Genomic DNA, 18,363 nt, shown 5'->3' on the forward strand with positions numbered 1-18,363 from the left:
CTTACTTTTGCTGAGACAGAGGGAGGGAGAAAACAAAAAAAAGAATTTCAAAAGAAATCTGCAAACCTGTTGCGCTGTCGGGCCCACTGGAATCCACGGGGGTGAAACAAATTCAATTATGCTTTTATAAATCCTGCTTTGAAAAGATCTGGGCTGCTTAACCCAGAGCGGCTCTCCTCCACCTCCGCTCTGCAGTCAGACCAAGTGCCCGCCCGCACTACAGGTAGGTGCGGAGAAACTCCGAAGCCCGAAAAAGCAATCCACGCAGATCAAAGGTAGAAACTTATTCCAGGACGAGAGCTACCGTCCTCAAGAACTCTGGAAATGCTTCAAGAAGATCCAAAATCATCTCTGAAATCTAACAAAAGTCCCCCCGCCCCCGCTTCGGTAAAGAATATTAAATGATCAGCTCTTGAAAGACAACAAAGTAGTAAATACAACAATTCACTACCAGAAACACAGAAAATCCCAGAGGGAGAAGGCGGTATCTCTGAATCATGGATGGACTTGGGAAGTTCAGAAGAAGGAAGGATTCAGTGCTTCCTTTCCAGAAGGACAATTCTGGATCAGCTCCCTACAGCAGGAAGCCTGTGGTTGGTAATTGGTGTTCTAGCTCCGACTCCCTCCCCTGGGACAGCAATCACGCTCTCTACCTGCTGACAACGTGAGGGTGGAGCAGCCCCACGCAAGCCCGCCCCTCCTCCTCTCGGGGCACGCACTCACAAACTTAACCAAGTCTTCTCCCGCTCTCTTCCTGTCTCTCTCTCCTTTACTCCCTCTAGCGAGCCACAGCCCAACTGCACTCCATTCAATCAGCCCTTACCTTTCCCACAGCATATAAATCAGGGCCACTCAAACAGATCTAAGCGGATTCTGTAAGCAACAGAGCACAGACGGCGGTATGAAGAAACAAACAGAAATCATAAAAATCCACAAAAACAACAGAATGGCGCAATGTCTTGCAAACACAAGTTCAAATATATTTCTGTTCTTTCCATGTTTTAGTGTCCGTAAATGGCGCAAAGACTGGATTGAGAGATCTTACACGGCAGGCACTACTGTGGAAAGCTTCTGTGCACTTTCCACAGAGCTTTTCTTCAGGTCTTACTAACGTAAGTCCAGTAGTTCTGTCCAAACTGTACCTGTATGAATCTTTCAGAAGTCTGGCACCTGTTACTTCCTTCTCAGTCTTTGGGTCAGACTTATTCTTCCAGTGTAAGACTGTGAGTTAGTCTGTCATAATACCAGCCAAGAATTTGACTTAGGCTTGGAGCTGGAGCAATGGCTCAGTGGTTAAGAGCACTTGCTGCTTGCTCATTCAGTTCCCAGCACCCACGTGGTGGCTCACAACCATCTACACCTCCAAATCCAGGGACCTGATGCCTCCTCTGACCGCCACAGGCACTGCAGGCAAAGCACCCATACACATAAATCTTTTTTAAAAAGTTAAATATGCTTAATGAAAACAGTATAGGCAAAAAGAAAACTAGTTTCAGCTAATTACTACATTCACACAATATAGTTCTTTATAGTAATCTTGATATAGGATGTTTATTATAATATTTAAATTTACAAAATTATATTTGACTGTGGTCAGACATTTTTTAAATTTTATTTTACATGTATGGAGGCTTTATCTGCATGTATATTTGCAAACCGTGTGTGTGAGAGACCAGAAAAGGGTGTAAAATCCTGAAGAACTGGCTGGGCAGTGGTGGAGCATGCCTTTAGTCCCAGGACTCGGGAGGCAGAGGCAGGCAGATCTCTTTGAGTTGGAGGTCAGCCTGGGCTACAGAGTGAGTTCCAGGAAAGGCGCCAAAGCTACACAGAGAAATCCTGTCTCAAAAAACCAAAAAAAGAAAGAAAAATCCTGAAGAACTAGAGTTACAGATGTTTGTAAGCCACTATGTGAATGCTTGGATTCGAACTCTGGTCCTATGGAAGAGCAGTTGGTGCTCTTACCTTCTGAGTCATCTCTCCAGCCCCATGGTTAGATATTTCATTCTTGAACTCACAACCAACAATGTGAACAAGTTAACTCTATTGAAATGTATACATTTTAAACGATTGTGATACATTTCTGTGTTTTAACTTTCTGTTTGGTCGTGTGTAAAATGCAGATTAGCCAAGCATGGTGGCTCATACCTGTAATGTTAGTACTCACAAAACTGATCAGCAGGCCTGTTATGGACTGGAGGCCAGCCTGGGCTGTGGAGTGAGTTCGGGGTCAATCAGAGACATCTAGCAGGACCCTGTGTCAAAAATAAGCCCTGCGGATGACTGTACTAATGGACCTGTTGTGAAGGTGAAGGTGTGTCCCGAAAGCATGAAGTTACCCACTGATGTTTCTATATAGGTTTAAGACAGTCTCAGAATTTTATAGTTAATAACTAACCTGGAGAAGATTCTAAACATTTTTTTTTCTCTGAAAAGGAGCTCTTGCTTTTAGCCCAGGCTAGCCTATAACTCCTGATACTCCTGCTTAGACCTCTGAGTGCTGGGATTACAAACATAGTCCACTAAGTCTAGCTCTGAAGTAAATTTGTTTAAAATTTTTGAATGTAATTATGTCTGTATAATGTATGTGGGGGAGCATGTGTGTATAATGTTTGTGGGGGAGCATGTGTGTATAATGTATGTGGGGGAGCATGTGCGTATAATGTGTGTGGGGGAGCATGTGTGTATAATGTGTGTGGGGGAGCATATGTGTATAATGTGTGTGGGGGAGCATGTGTGTATAATGTGTGTGGGGGAGCATGTGTGTATAATGTATGTGGGGGAGCATGTGTGAAGGTCAGAAGACAGTTTCGTGAAGCAGTTCTTTCCTGTCTTTACCTGAGTTCTGGGGGTCCAGTTTGGAGGTCATCAAGACTGCATGCTGCTCCTCCTGCTGAACCATCTCACCAGCCCAGATGTTTGGCTTCTAACCACGGCAACAGACTGACATTTCATGCACACATTCACCAGTGCCTGTGACCGAACTAAACTTAAAAAAGGAAATGCATTTTTTAAAAAACAAACATTTTTATTTATGTGTACATCTGTGCATGTGTGTCCAAGTGTCCGAGGAGGTTAGAGAGTATAGGATTTCCTTAAAGATGGAGTTATGGGCAACTGTAAGCTACCCAGGGTGGCTGCTGAGACCTGAACTCAGGTCCTCTGCAAGAGGAGTGCATGCTCTTAACGGCTGAGCCATCTCTGCAGCCCTTCAAGTGAATTATCGATTTCACACCTTTTCCTCTCTTGTCGGATGTTAAGGGCATAACTATATAGCCCTTTCGCAACTCCTATCCCAAAGGATAACAGCCAATTCAACATCTCAGCAGGAGATAATTCTCTTAAAAATCTATTGTTTATCTACTTTTGCATGTTGTATAATTGCATATCAAAATAATGAAAACTACACATTATTACAGGTCACTGATACAGGTAAAATATATTTAAGCTTAAGGGAAACTAAATAGCAACCTCTAAGCAGATTCGCCTTTCCCCTTTGGAAACTCACAAGTAATTAACTAAGAGTTAACATATATATTTAGTTGAAAAATAAAATATAAAATTATAAACCTGGTTGCTTTCTCTTGAGGAACTTCTGAAATCTGGGAATGATGACAAAATTATCATGAGCTTGGGACCATGAAAGACTTAGTAGGGTCAAGCCAAACAGTTCTATGTATTCTGATGCACTGATAATCTAGTTCATTTGGATCACCAAAATGACAAGAAAAAATGTTATTGAAATTAGGTTTGGAATGCCATAGAACGTCCCTGGAAATGTCATCAAGATGGTACTGCTGTGGTAGTGAAAAGCCCGTCTTACTGACATTTACTTCTCTTTTGTGTGCTGAGGTTTAAATCTAGGGCCTTGTGCATGTTAGGCAAGTGCTCCACCACCAAGAGCATCCTCAGCCTCAGTCACATAGGAGACAGACCATCCTTAATGACCGCCTTTCCTATCTGGATTGACTAGTTGTTGAAGACTGTTCATCCTCTTCTAAAACCCAGGATTCTGCAAAATATGTATAATAAGAACTGTCTTTATTCTTAGAAATATTTCCTTTTTTTTTTTTTCAAGACAGGGTTTCTCTGTGTAGTTTTTGGAGCCTGTCCTGGAACTCGGTCTGTAGACCAGGCTGGCCTTGAACTCACAGAGATCTGCCTGCCTATGCCGCGCACGCCCCCCCCCCCCCCCCCCCCCCCCCCCCCCCCAGTGCTGGGATTAAATGCTTGCGCCACCACTGGCCGGTGGAAACATTTACATTTTAAATCATTATTCAAAATAGTTTTTAAAGGTCTGGACAGTTTTTTGTTTTGTTTGTTTGTCTTTGCTGTGATAGTATCTTGGTCTCATGTATCCTAGGCTGACCTCAAACTCATTATGCAGCCAAAAATAACCGTGAAGTTCTGACTCTCCTGCATCCACCTCCACCGGCACTGCAGGTATGCACCCGCACATCTGCTTTACGTGGTGCTAACCATAAGCCCGGGGCTTCCTGTACACCACCAATTGAGTTACAGCTTCAGGGCAATGTTTAAAAGAAGTAAGAAGAAGAAACGAGACTGTGTATAGTGGCACACATCTGAAATGCAGAACTCCAGATACAGAGAGGCAGGAGGATCCCTCCAAGTTTAAGGCTAGTCAGGTCTATATAGCAAGACCTTGTCTCAAAACAACCAAGGAAGGGAGACAAGGTACAGTGCTTGCTTCACATGCATGCCAGGCTCTGGGTTCGTCTCCAGAACTGCTGGGGGAAAAGAGAGAGAAGAGAAATTAGACTTTTTTTTTTTTTTTGAAAAGCAGAATGTATTGTCTGAAGTTCACCAGCATGAATGCTTATAATGACTGAATTTTCTACTGGTTATCAAAAAAAAGAAAAACCAAAGTAAAACAAGCAGGACAAGAGGTCTGGTTGGAACATTCATTTTATTGTTGACTGATTGAAACTGATTGGTGCTTGAGGTGCTAGACGGGAACTTTCTCAGTATGTGTCAGGCCCTACTGGCTAATTCCCGTGCAGATTCCACTTTGCTGCTGCCATTTGCACAAGTCACTGATGAGAGCTTTAGGAGATGGGTTCCAGGCATGTGAGTAGAGCAGGAGATCCAGCTCCTTTCTGGTGTATTCATATATAAAAAAGGTTGGAAAGCTGATCAAGGCATTTCATTGATCAAACCTTAAAACCACTGAAGCCATGTCTGTGCCAAGGTTCCTGCTTGACACGTGTCCCTCAAAAGGTGTCATCTCTTTCGATACACGTAAGGCTAAGAAAGGCATTTTGAGGAGAAGAAATATCACCTACACAGCTTACCAGCTCTTCAATGTGACAGAGGAAAGGCAAAGTTCCTTCATTTGGACACCGGGTCTCCTTTTCACATACTTTGCCAAGGTATGTGGCACAGATACAAGATGTGGATGTCTTGATAATCAGTTCATCTTTCAAGGCTTACTAGTAAAGATGAGTAAGTGCCCAAGACATGAGCACCAACTAGTCTAATTAGATGGATCAAAACCTACTTTCAAATCGAAACTGAGTCGCTGTACAGCAATGCAGAGCTTACCCTTTCCAAAACAGCTAGAGCTCTGTAGCATGTCTAGGTCTGATATCACTGGGAAGGCACAGTGCCACGCAAGGAATGGCTAATACAGTGCTTACGCCATTATTAAGTGCTGTTTCTTTTTTGCTAGCTTTAAATTCAGGATTTCCTTTTGTTTCTGCAGCCCTTATTAGGAAAATTGAGGTAGATTCAACAAGAACATTCTAGTCAACTTAAAATACCTCAAATCAGGAAAGTTCTTGCTGTCATTTGGTAGACATGGATCAACTACAGAAATTGGACATCCAAAATGTCCCTCTCCTCCTTCAAAAGTCACACAATCCTAGTAATCAAATGTACAGTCCTACAGGGGAAAGAAAAAATGATAATAGTCTACCCAACTATCCAAAGGTCTCCCAGAAGCTTAAGCCATTTAATGTATCAAATATAAACTGCTTCTCAAAAATTAAAGCATAGCTTCTGGTAAATGACAATGAAGCGATCCCCCCCCCAAAATTTGCACACAATACCTTCCGCAGGTAAGAATTTATACTTGCTGAATGTAAAAATCTAAACACTGTTATACCTCAGTGTTTCTGTTCACATATTGTATTTACCCTTCAAAAATAAAATTACACATGTACCCTTTAATCCTTCTATTCTGCAATGTTAATAAAAATACAAAGCTTTAAAACTTTAAAATCTATCAGCATTTATAAATATAATTAAACAAATTAAATATTTTCTTTAGAAGACATTTATGTAAGTGATATTAACAAAACTTTCTTACTATTTATGATAATTTATCATTCAAATTAAGGAAAGACATGAAAATGGAAAAACACTCCCATTACTATTAAAGAACCAGAGGCTGTTAATGTGATGGACGGGCCAAGTCCAGATGCCTTGGTCCTGAAACAGGACGTGGGGTTCAGAAACAAGAGAAGTTCTTGGTTAACCACTTAGAAAATGAGCTTTTTCCAGAACTTCCTCCCTGGATTCCTGACCCGCTTGGACTTGCGATCCTGGTGACCTCACGTGCCTTTGTTTATCACACCATCTTCCCTGAAGGACCACACTGTGACTTGAGACAGACTTGAAACTGCTGACAACAGTTCAAAAGGGCTTCCCAGCTCAGCACACACACACCGTGGCTCCAGGGCCACCAACACGGCATGGCCGAGACGCTTCTTGAAGGCCAGGACTCTTTTCATTTGAAAGGAATCTGGGCAGCAAAAAAAAAAAAAAAAGGGGGGGGGGGGCCGCTGGATGTTTAAACAGTTTGTCAAGGTACGCAATCTGAACTGAACAGCTGTAGTAAATACCAAACTCCCAATTTTCAATTTAACAAAATCTCAATTAACAAAACAAAAAATACTTTTTTTTCCTTAACAGAACTGAAAAAATCCCAACAGTGTGTCATGTGCAAGACTAGTGTGCCTCCAGCCCGGCTAGTGCACAATGCCACATTTGCCATCCACGCCGCCTCACTCTTTTAACTCTTCCTCCTTTGGAAAGTGCTCCTGCTTGCAGGCCACGTCCACCAGCAGATGAAGATCTAGAAAGAAAGGATTGTTTACTCACTCTCAGCCTCTCAGGGACAGTCTTCACACAAAGAGGGCAAGTTGTCTATAGATAATCTGTGCACGTGGCTATAAATTACACTTCTTCACTGAAGTCCCGATTTTAGGACATTTTATCACTCTTTAGAGCACACTCATCGAGTCAGATCCACCAAGTTTAAAATATTGCCTTTTATTATATATTTAAATATATTACAGCCAGATGTGGTGGCACATGCCTGTAACCTCAGCACTTGGGAGGTGGAAGCAGGAGGGTTGGGAGTTCAAAGCCAGCCTTAGCTACTTAGAGAGGCTCATGTACCATAGGCTACACTGAGATAGATCCCGTCTCAAAACAAACAATAAAACTTAAAAGTTTAAAAAGGAATTCAGATGACATATACACATGCAAACAAAACTTCACTTCATTTATGCCGCAAGGACAGGAAGGTGAGTTGTAGACTAACACAACTGAACTCTTGCACCCACCCACACACATGCACACGCACACGCACACACACAACGCCCCTGAACTGTAAGGGAAAAGGCATACCCTGACGGATTAAGAGACAACGTAGGCCGGGCGGTGGTGGCGCACACCTTTAATCCCAGCACTCGGGAGGCAGAGCCAGGTGGATCTCTGTGAGTTCGAGGCCAGCCTGGGCTACCAAGTGAGTTCCAGGAGAGGCGCAAAGCTACACAGAGAAACCCTGTCTCGAAAAACCAAAAAAAAAAAAAAAAAAAGAGACAACGTGATTCATCAGGAGTTGAAAGTGGTAAAAGCTGTCAGCTCAAATATGAGTTCAGGACTTTTTTTTTTTTTTTACAGTGATAACTGTGATACCCTTATATAACATGCAGACATTTTTAAAGTGAATTAATACATTATTCATTATTATAAGTCATCCACTTAACCCTAACAAGTAAGTTGATAACTGGAGGTGATAACTAAGCTAGTTCATGGCTAGTAAGGAAAGCCAGTGTTTCTATCTTGTTACACACTGGAATCATTTGGCAGTCTTCAAAAAACCAATGCCTGGGGCTCCCTCCTCCAGATGTTTTCATTTAATTGGCATGGAATGCAACCTAGGCTTTAGGATTTCTGAAAGCTGACCAAAAGATGTAGGAGTAACAATTATGATCATTTTCTAAACACTTCAGCTCCACATCAGGACAAAAACAAGGCGTATGCTAATGGAAAATATTAAAATGAGATTTTGAGATATGGTGACCCCCTCGCAGGCCTGTAACCTTACCACCTGGGAGGCAGAGGCAAGAGACTGCCACAAGTTTGAAGCAAGCTTAGAATATAATGTATTCTAGGCCAGCCAGGGCTACTACCAATCCTAACTCAAATCACACACACACACACACACACACACACACACACACACACACACACACACACACGATAAAGAGACAGAGAAACCAATTGATTTTGAGATATGAACAGATCCATTTGGAACCTACTTTGAAAACTGACTAGGAAATCTTGCTAATGATAAAGGTAGAAACCATTAAAGGAACTATAGATCTCTCATGGGCAAACAGACTGAACAACAGCAACAAACCTATTTTTAGTAACTAGGCTTCAAAATAAGATTAAACTAGGAGCCAGGCACAGTTGTACACGCCTAGTTACTAAAAATCCCAGCACCTAGGAGGCAGAGGCAGGAGGATCTCTGAGTTCAAGGCCAGCCTGGTCTACAGAGTGAGCTCCAGGACAGCCAGGGCTACACAGAGAAACCCTGTCTCGAAAAATAAAAGGAAAAAGGAGGTGGGCAGTGGTGAGGTAGCTCAGTGCATAAAGGTGAGTGCAGTCGGGGGAGCTTTCGTGAGCTTCTGCTAGACCCGTGACAAAGCAGACGCAAAGGCCCCATGTTGTGTGACTGCATTTACGTGAAATATCCTCAGGTAAATTCATAGAGGCCAAAGATAGATGAGCCGAGTAAGAGAAAAGCAGAACTGTCCAACACAAAACAAAACCCTTCTTAGTAAACATTGGGCTTTCTCTGAGAGTGCTGAAGATGCTCTGGGACTGCACTGGAGTAGAGCCTGTCCATCATCGTGAGTACACTATATGCTTGAAAGGGGCTCAGTTGTCATTTTTACCTTTAAAAGGCATCTTTTCCTATTAAGTAGAAATGACTCCAGACCAAAACACAAACAAAGAGGGAAATAGGAAATAACTCAAAAGTACAAAATTCCCATCTACACCTATCTCAGTTTTCAGTGACACAGAGATAAAATGTGTTCCTATAGGTGTGCCTAGCCTCAAGAAGATATGCAATATTCTGTGTGTGGTGTTGCTGTTTCCGAGCTTTACTGTTTGAATTATGTGTCTCTGTGTGGACATGTGCACATAGGTGGAGGGGCCTGTGGGGTCCAGAAGTCCGGAAGGTTTTAGATCCCTGGAGCTGGCGGTAGAGATGGCTGTGAGCTGTGACACATGGATGCTGGGGCCAAACTTAGGTCCTCTGCAAAGGCAGCCATGTTCTTTATTTATCTATCTATGTCTATCTATCTATCTATTTATTTATTTATTGGGTTTTTTTTTTTTTTTTTTTTTTAGAGACAGGGTTTCTCTGTGTAGTTTTGGTGCCTGTCCTGGAACTCACTCTGTAGACCAGGCTGGCCTTGAACTCACAGAGATCCACCTGCCTCTGCCTCCCGAATGCTGGGATTAAAGGCGTGCGCCACCACCACCTGGCCCGGCAGTCTTGCTCTTAAGTGCTGAGCCATCTCTCCAGACCCCTTGTTTTGAGGCGAGGGGGTCATGTAGCTGAGGCCGGCTCCAAGCTTACTAACAGCCGAGGCGACCTTGCATTCCGGAGCCTCTGCTGGTAATGCAGCTGGGTGGACATCACCATACCTGCCTTTTCTTTCCTCTTCTTTCTGTGCTCACTGTTTCCTTAATGGTAGAGGAGCCAAAACCTTTGGGCTCCACCCCCAACACACCACACATACGGTTCTTATTTCAACAGAATGAACTGTGGGGGCTGGTCCTTGTGTGTCCCTACTGCACCTAACAGTGCCAGGCACTTAGTAAAAGAGTCCCCAGGAGTGATCTGACTCCTCAACTATTAACCCTTACCTCTTCATGACTAAATATTGCCCCTAAAGAGAGAAAGTCAGGATTGGGCTATGACTCAGTGATATAGTAATCGTTCCTGGCATGTGCAAGGCCCTGGGTTTAACCCTGGACACAAGGTCTGCCAGATGGCTCAGCCATAAAATGCATCTGCCATCAGGACTGAACCTGAGTTCAATGCCTGGCCCCCCTAGGGTAAAAGGAGATAACTAATTCCTATAAGTTATCCTCTGACCTCCACACATGAACTGAGGCACCCCACCCCACCACTGCACACACATGCACACAAAATTAAAATGTAATTTTAAAAATATTCATTAAAAACAAAGACAAAAATAAGCCAGAACTAGTTAAGAGCAGACCCAGACAGAGGGTAGCCAGCAGGCTGGTGAGGCAGTACAGGGGTGAGGGTTTTGTCCACAAGCTTGACAATCCCAGCCCCATCCTCGAACCCACATAGTGGAAAGAGAACCAACTCTTCCACACAAACGCTGTGACACTGTACCCACACCCCATCCTGCACAAAATAAAAAAAGAAACATAAAAACCATTTTACGAAACAAAAGTGGAATAGAGGTTGACAGGGCTGGTGCACAGAGCTTTAGTTTTCCAAGAGGAAGAGTTTTAGAGATGGATGCTGGCAATGCTGGCAAAACAGTGTAAATACAGTTAGCATATATACACATATATTATCATAAGATATAATATATACACTCTAAAAGATGGAGAAAAATAGTTTTCTCTTATTCACTCAACAAACATGGGATGCCACAGTAATGTTCTAGGTCCTACAGATACTGCAAAAATAAAAATAGATCTTTCTTTAATGAATTAGCTTTTAGAAGTGGAGGAAATAATAGAAAATGTTAAGTAGAGGCAAGAACCATAAAAGAAAACCAAATAATAAGAAGAATGAGTAAAGAAAGGCAAGATATAGTCAGGAGGTTTTTCTGAGCAGCAAAGGGAATGAAATGAAGGAATAGAGCACGTGACAGCCATACAAAGAGCATTCCATTCCGAGAGAACAAGTACAGAGACAGGGAGATGCTTCATGTGCCCAAAGACAGACACATGGCTGCTGAGTCTGGACCAGATGAGGAAGGTCATAGGAGTTGAACTCACAACAGTTGTCAGAGGCTAAACCATTCAAAATCTTGTAGCCCACATTAAGGATTATTTTTTTAGACTTTATTAAAAATGTGATGGAAGACTACTAGAGAAATTTGAACAAAAAATGTACTTAAAATCTTTTTCTAGTACTGGAAATTGAGAGCAGGGCCTTGTGCATCCTAAGCAGGTACTCTACACTGAGCTATACCCCTTGCCCTGAACAATGTTTTCTGAGGATCATTGATTGCTGCTGTAACAGTGAAGCAGGAAGATGGATAAAGAAGCCATTAAAGTCACCTAGACAAGAGGATGGAGGACTCGGGCTGTAGTAACCACTCAGAGGGTGGTGGGAAATGGTCCGTTCTGTATCCTAACCCACAGTGAGTGGACAGGAATTGCTAATGGTCTGGATGTGTGAGAGAGAAAGCAGTCAGCAGAGACGTCAAGATTTCTATATGACTAGAAAACTACACTTATAGATACGTCAAACTGGAGAGAGGACAAAATATGTTAAGTTTGAACACAAATTGGACATATCAAAGATATAGAATAGGGAACTGGAGAAATGACTCCGTGGTTAAAAGCACATACTGCTTTTGATGAGGGCCTGGGTTTGGGTCCCTGTGCCAATGTTGGGCAGCTACCAACTGCCTGTAACTCCAGTTCTAGGGGATCTAATGTCCTTTTCTTGCCTCCGTAGGCACCTGCACTCACACAGTGTAAAAAACACATGCAGTGTAAAAAACACATGCAGGTACACACACACACACACACACACACACACACACACACACACACACACAAATAATAAACAAATAAATCTAAAGGTATAGACCAGGCAATAGGATATGTAAGTCTGAAGTTCAGAGAAGATTCAAACTTCAGATACAAATTTACGAACCACTACTATAAAGATGATAAAACAATAAAAATGGTTGACATCTCCTCTGAATTAAGTATAGAAAGTGGCTAGTGGTTTTGAAAGAAAACCAGGAAAGGATGATGTTAGAAGCTAGACAAATGTCTCATTAAGGTTGAAGCAATCTGTCCAAATGTCCATGCTGAGGAAAGTGGGGGTTGGGTTGACTACCTACTGTATTTGGCGATGTGACAGTCATCAGAAATCTGGAAAGTTCCAGTTTCAATCAAGCAGAAGTACAAAAACTATCCCAACTTCTCCCCCGCCTCTTGGGGAGCTGGGACTACAAGCTTGTGCCACATCTGGCTGAAGGGAGGTTTTCGACATATGACCTGCCATGGCACGTCGATTAGATGTGATTACTGAAGCGCACGAGAGACAGAACAGGTGCAATGTCTGTGAGCATACATAAGGAATGGGATTCCACCCACAGATGCAAGGACTGGCCTTTTACTGTAACACACAGGGCAGGGCGTGTGAGCGCAGCCGGAAGGAGCGTGGAGGAGCACACGAGAGGGAAGCTGACGGATACCCTGGTGGGGAGATTAACGTTCCCTCTTACTAGCTGTGGCAGCACAGTGGTTGAGTGTTTGCCTAGCATGTGCAAAGCCTGGGATTCTATCCCAGCACTGAATAAATGGTGATGCACACTTGTCATCCAGTAGGATCCAAGTTCCAGGTCAACCTTCACTACATAGTGTCTTCCGGCTGAGACTAAACTAGGGCACGAGACCATACTTCTAGAAATACAAGAGTGCTACAGAAAACAGAGCACAGTGAGAAATAAGTTAAAACTAATTGGTGGAATTAACAGATTACTAACTACTGTCCTGCCTAGTTCTATGTCAACTTGACACAAGCTAAGTCATCTAGAGGAGGGAGCCTCAACTGAGAAAATGCCTCCATAAAATCAGACTGTAGACAGGCAAGCCTCTAGAGCATTTTCTGAATTAGTGATTGATGGAGGAGGATCCAGTCCACTGTGGGTAGTGCCACCCCTGGGCTGGTGGTCCTGGGTTCTGTAAAAGAGCAGGTTGAAAGTGGTGGTGGTGAACACCTTTAATCCCAGCACTTAGGAGGCAGAGGCAGGGGGATCCCTGTGAGTTTGAGGATAGCCTGGTCTGCACAGTGTTTTAGGACAGCTAAGGCTACACGGGGAAAACTGGTCTCACAAATAAATAATAAGAAAGAGAGGGAGGGAGGGAGGGAGGGAGGGAGGAGAGGGGAGGAATGAGGGGGGGAAGGGGGTTGAGCAAGGCATGATGAGCGAGTGAGTAAGCAGCACTCCTCCACGGCCTTAGCATCAGCTCCTGGCCTGCTTGAGGTTCTGCCTTGGCTTCCTTCAATGGACTGTGATTCAGGATAAGAAAGGTAAATAACCCTTTCCTCCCCAAGCTGCTTTTGGGCATCATGATTCCTCAGAGCAGCAGAAAATCAGTGAAGACAACTACTGTAAAAAGAACAGTACTTCTTGTTAAAATCCTGGAGCTATCGTGTACTGGGTATCCACTACTAACTAGTCACCATGCTAAGCCAGTTACTTGGTTTATTTATGTTTTTGTTCATTTTAAATAGGCTGGCCTTGAACTCACTGCTTAGCTGACAATGTCCTTGAACTCTTCATCCTGCTGCTTCTACCCCTCAAGTTCTGGAATTACAAGCATGTGTAATCACAACCCAACTCTATATTCATATTTAAATGGATAAACTGATTGGCTAATTCCCTCAGAGAAGAAAAATTTGCAACATCATAAACTATACTTCTGCTTATGTCTTAATTATGAAATCTAACTCTTCAGCAGGGAGGTCCTAGCTTATTATTTTTTATTATTATAAATCATTCACTCCCCTCTCCTGATAAAATAAAAGTATGATTAGGTGTCACAATGATGCTACTATTTCACAGCTCATACTTTCCACTGCAGGAAACCAGGGCTAATTAAGACATCTCTTACCACCATTAGCCAAGGGATATGGCTTTACTTAGAAAAAGTCAAGGGCAAGAGTTAGTAAAGATAACGCTAATTATTTATCATTTACACTTATAGGATTGTAAGGGAGGAAATATGGACTGGAAGGGAGGAAAACATTTTAACAGCAGGTACCAGAGGTCGTCCTACTAGGGAGGGGCTGTCTTTGTGAGGAAGCAGCTTGATGACTGTTTAGGTGAGGGAGGACGAGGCTTCAGCGTGTCAGAAAAAGATGCCCTACCTCAGCACTTCTGTCCAAGGGTGATAGGATTTGGGCCTGAGGGGAGAGGAGAGAAAGACCAGAGAGGGTCTGATGATTCTGCAAGGAGAGTGTAACCCAGTGAGGGACATAAAGACCAGTGATACCTAAGTGACAACTGGTGAAGTGATCTAAGTCCTTTTCCAATGAGAGATGGAAGCCGGCATAGCGATGAGCCTAGCAATCAAATGAGCAGGCAGTGCAAGTAGGAGGGTAAGAGTGTAAGTTGGAGAGATGGCTCAGCGGTTAAGAGCACTGGCTGCTCTTCCAGAGGACCTGGGTTCAATTCCCAGCACCCACGTGGCAGCTCACAACTGTCTGTAACTCCAGTTCCAGGGGACCCAATACCCTCACACAGACATACATGCAGACAAAACATCAAGCACATAGAATAAATTAAAAAATCATTAAAAAAAGAAAAGAGTGGGGCCAGGTGTGATGGCGCACACCTTTAATCCCAGCACTCAGGAAGCAGAGGTAGGCAGATCTCTGTGAATTTGAAGCCAGCCTTGTCTACAAAGTGAGTTCCAGGACAGCCAAGGCTACACAGAGAAATCTTGTCTCAAAAAAAAAAAAAAAAAAGAAAAAAAAGAAAAGAGTTTAAGGCAGGGATGGTGACAAGATGGTCAGACTGTGGATTGCTTTTCCTGAGGGCCTGAATTCGATTTTCAGCACCCACATTGGGCAGCTCACAACTACCAGTAACTACGGTTCCCAGGGCACCCTTGTCTCTGGTCTCCCAGGCATCTGCGTCAGTGTGCAGACCCCTCGGCACACACAGAGATACATCCATAGATAGGTTTTTAAAACATTTTAATTGAGAAAGAGTTTAAAGATAATCTTTAGCTACAGAGGGAGGTAGGGGCCAGTTTGTGCTGCATGAGACCCTGCCTCCTCAAGACTGAAATAAATAAATACACTCACATGAATAAGAAAGCCAGGTGTAGTGGTACATGGGTTTAATCCCACTGCTGAGGAGACTGAGGCAGAAGGCTCTCTGTGGTCTACACAGAGAGTTCTAGCACGGCCAGGGCTACACAGAGAGACTCTTTCAAAAATAAAACAAAAACCAAAACAAAATGAATAGGAGAGAGGGTTATCATCCCACTCCAAATTCTTGGCAGTATTTCAAATATATCCCTTTCTATCTCTCCCAATAATAGTAGTAGCTATTATTATTATTTTGGTTTTTCCAGACAGGGTTTCTCTGTGTAACCTTGGCTGTCCTGGAACTCTCTCAGTAGACCAGGCTGGCCTCAAACTCACAGAGGTCTGCCTGCCTCTGCCTCCCTAACCGGGATTGAAGGCACCACCACTGCCCAGCTGCCTTTTCTATAATTATATGACATACATTTATCTTTCTTTGCCCCTAGAAAAGGAGCATTGTACAGCAACTTGCCCATTCACTTAGCACACTAGGAACACTTAATGCTTAATTATCTTTCCAGTCACAGCATAACAGGCATTGTTTCATTCTTCCTTCCTTTCTTTTTTTAAAGATTTATTTATTTATGTATGAGTGCTTTGTCTGTATGTACACCTGAAGGCCAGAAGAGGGCACCAGATCTTATTACAGATGGTTGTGAGCCACTATGCCGTTGCTGGGAACCGAACTTGGGACCTCTGGAAGAGCAGCCAGTGCTCCTAACCACTGAGCCACCTCTCCACTCCCAGCAGGAACCATTTCTTGAATGACTATGCAGTATTTCATTACATCAATGTGTTACCTAGCTTTTTGGTTGGGTGTTACTGTTTGTCTGCGGTTTGGCTATTATTGACCACTACAGCAGGTTTCTTTTGAGTACCTTCTAAAATAGCCCATTTCCATCAGGAGTACCATTCTTGAGTCCAAGGGCATCAACATTTTAGTTGTTTACAACTGAATAATCCCAAATTGTCTGTTAAATAGCTATAAAGGGGCTGGAGAGATGGCTCTGTGGTAAAGAGCACTGACCGCTCTTCCAGAGGACCCAGGGTTTGATTCCCAGAACCCACATGGTGGCTCATAACCCTCTGTTACTCCAGTTCCAGGGGAACCTGATGCCCTCTTCTGGCCTATGTGGGCACTGCACATACACAGTGTACAGACATCCATACAGGCACACACAAATAAAAATTTTAAAAAACGAAACCTATAAGGCCAGGTGTAGTGGCTCATATCTGTAATCTCAGCACTTGGGAGGCCAAGAAAGAAGAAATGTCACAAGTTTGAGGCCAGCCTGAGCTACATAGTCCTAGGGCAGTCTAGGCTACACAGTGAGACCCTATCTTAAAAAAAAAAAATTAAAGCCAGGCGGTGGTGGCACACGTCTGTAATCCCAGCACTCGGGAGGCAGAGGCAGGTGGATCTCTGTGAGTTCGAGGCCAGCCTGGTCTACAGAGCTAGTCCAGGGCAGGCTCCAAAGCTACAGAGAAACCCTGTCTCGAAAAACCAAAAAAAAATTATAGAAATTTATATACAGATTTATATTCCAGTTACAGTATATACAAGGTTCCTTTGCCCCCGTGTCTTTGTGAAGTTTGAGGTTATTACCAATTATAGTTTTGCTGATTGGACTGGCACAAGAAAATTGGTTTGATTTAATTGCATTTCTCTGATGAACAGAGAGGTTAAACATCTTCCCCTCCCTGCACCAGGGATATGGACTGAACCCAGGGCCTTGTCACCCGTCTACCACTAAAATATATCCCCAGCTCTGAACATTTTTCTAGACTTTGAATAAGTTATTTTTCTTCTTGTGAAGCACATACAGTTTTTTTGAGGCAGAGTCTCACATAACCCAGGCTGGCCTTGGCTCATTATGTACTGAGGATGACCTTGAACTTCTGATTCTTCTGTCTCCTGAGTGCTAGGGTTACAGGTATGTGTCACAATGCCCAGTTCATGTGGTGCTGGGGACTGACCCCAGGGCTTTGTGCGTGCTGGACAAGCACTCTTCCAACTGAGCTACATTTGACAGACCCACTAAATTAAACTTATTTTTTTTATTGTGTTGTATTTTCTTGATTAGTTTTAGGGGTTTTCATGTATTGTGAATATAGATTTATAGTTTTATACTCTAAATATTTCCTCTTAGGCAGCATGACAGAGACTTCTATTTGCCTCCTAATTTTGATTCTTTCCCCTTTATCCCATGTTGTCATTTTTATTTATTTATTCAATTTATTTATTTTTGGCTATGTAGCCTAGGCTGGCCTTGAACTCACTATGTAGGCAAGGCTGGCCTTGAACTCTTGATCCTTCTACTTTTACATCCTATGTTCTAGGATTATAGGCATGAACCAACATGTCTGGCTTCCATGTTTTAAATAGGCAAGCTACTCACAGCTGTATTTAAGATTTATTTATTTTACGTATACTAATATTTGTCTGCATGTACATCCGCACATTAGATCCCATAGACAGTTGTGAGCCACCATGTGGGTGCTGGGAATTGAACTAGGACCTCTGAAAGAGCAGGCAGTGCTCTTAACCACTAAGCCATCTCTCTAGTCTTCATAGCTGTGTTTTCAAGCTCTGCTGAAGCTATAGACCTTGGTCCTCCATGAGTAAGTTCTAATTAAAAAAAAAACTGTGATAATTATGTTCATGTGATGAAGGAATATTTATAGCAGCCTGCTGACATAGAAAGAGAGAAACTATCTCTGGTGTGTGTGTGTGTGTGTGTGTGTGTGTGTGTGTGTGTGTGTGTGTGTGTGTGTGTGTACATGTGTATGCATATGTGCAGAGGTCAGATCATCACCTTATGTTTTCCTTAATTATTTCCCATTTCATTTTTGGAGCAGGGTCTCTCACTGAACCTAGAGTTCCAGTCATCTTCCTGGATTTGTCTCTCCAGCACTGATGACAAGTGTATTCTGCTGTACCAAGGTTTTTACATGGGTACTAGGCCTCTGCACCCAGGTCCCCAAGCTTC

At 43.0% G+C, this 18,363-nt stretch overlaps 2 protein-coding genes across 2 annotated transcripts in view; both read right to left on the bottom strand.

Annotated features, from left to right (window-relative positions):
* Window positions 1-700, bottom strand: part of Rnf43 (ring finger protein 43) — a 72,909-nt gene extending 72,209 nt beyond the window's left edge. Inside the window, exon 1 of the mRNA XM_052756324.1 lies at window positions 67-700. The gene's annotated coding sequence lies outside the window, so the exon portion shown is untranslated. The remainder of the gene's footprint in view (window positions 1-66) is intronic.
* A 4,119-nt stretch (window positions 701-4,819) lies between these two features.
* Window positions 4,820-18,363, bottom strand: part of Hsf5 (heat shock transcription factor 5) — a 47,127-nt gene continuing 33,583 nt past the window's right edge. The window contains exon 6 of the mRNA XM_052758618.1: window positions 4,820-7,093. Within this exon, the coding sequence (XP_052614578.1) occupies window positions 7,023-7,093 (71 nt within the window). The 3' untranslated portion in view covers window positions 4,820-7,022. The remainder of the gene's footprint in view (window positions 7,094-18,363) is intronic.

Source organism: Peromyscus californicus, unplaced genomic scaffold (genome assembly GCF_007827085.1).
Source record: "Peromyscus californicus insignis strain IS unplaced genomic scaffold, ASM782708v3 Scaffold_3__1_contigs__length_106647218, whole genome shotgun sequence".
Taxonomy (NCBI): domain Eukaryota; kingdom Metazoa; phylum Chordata; class Mammalia; order Rodentia; family Cricetidae; genus Peromyscus; species Peromyscus californicus.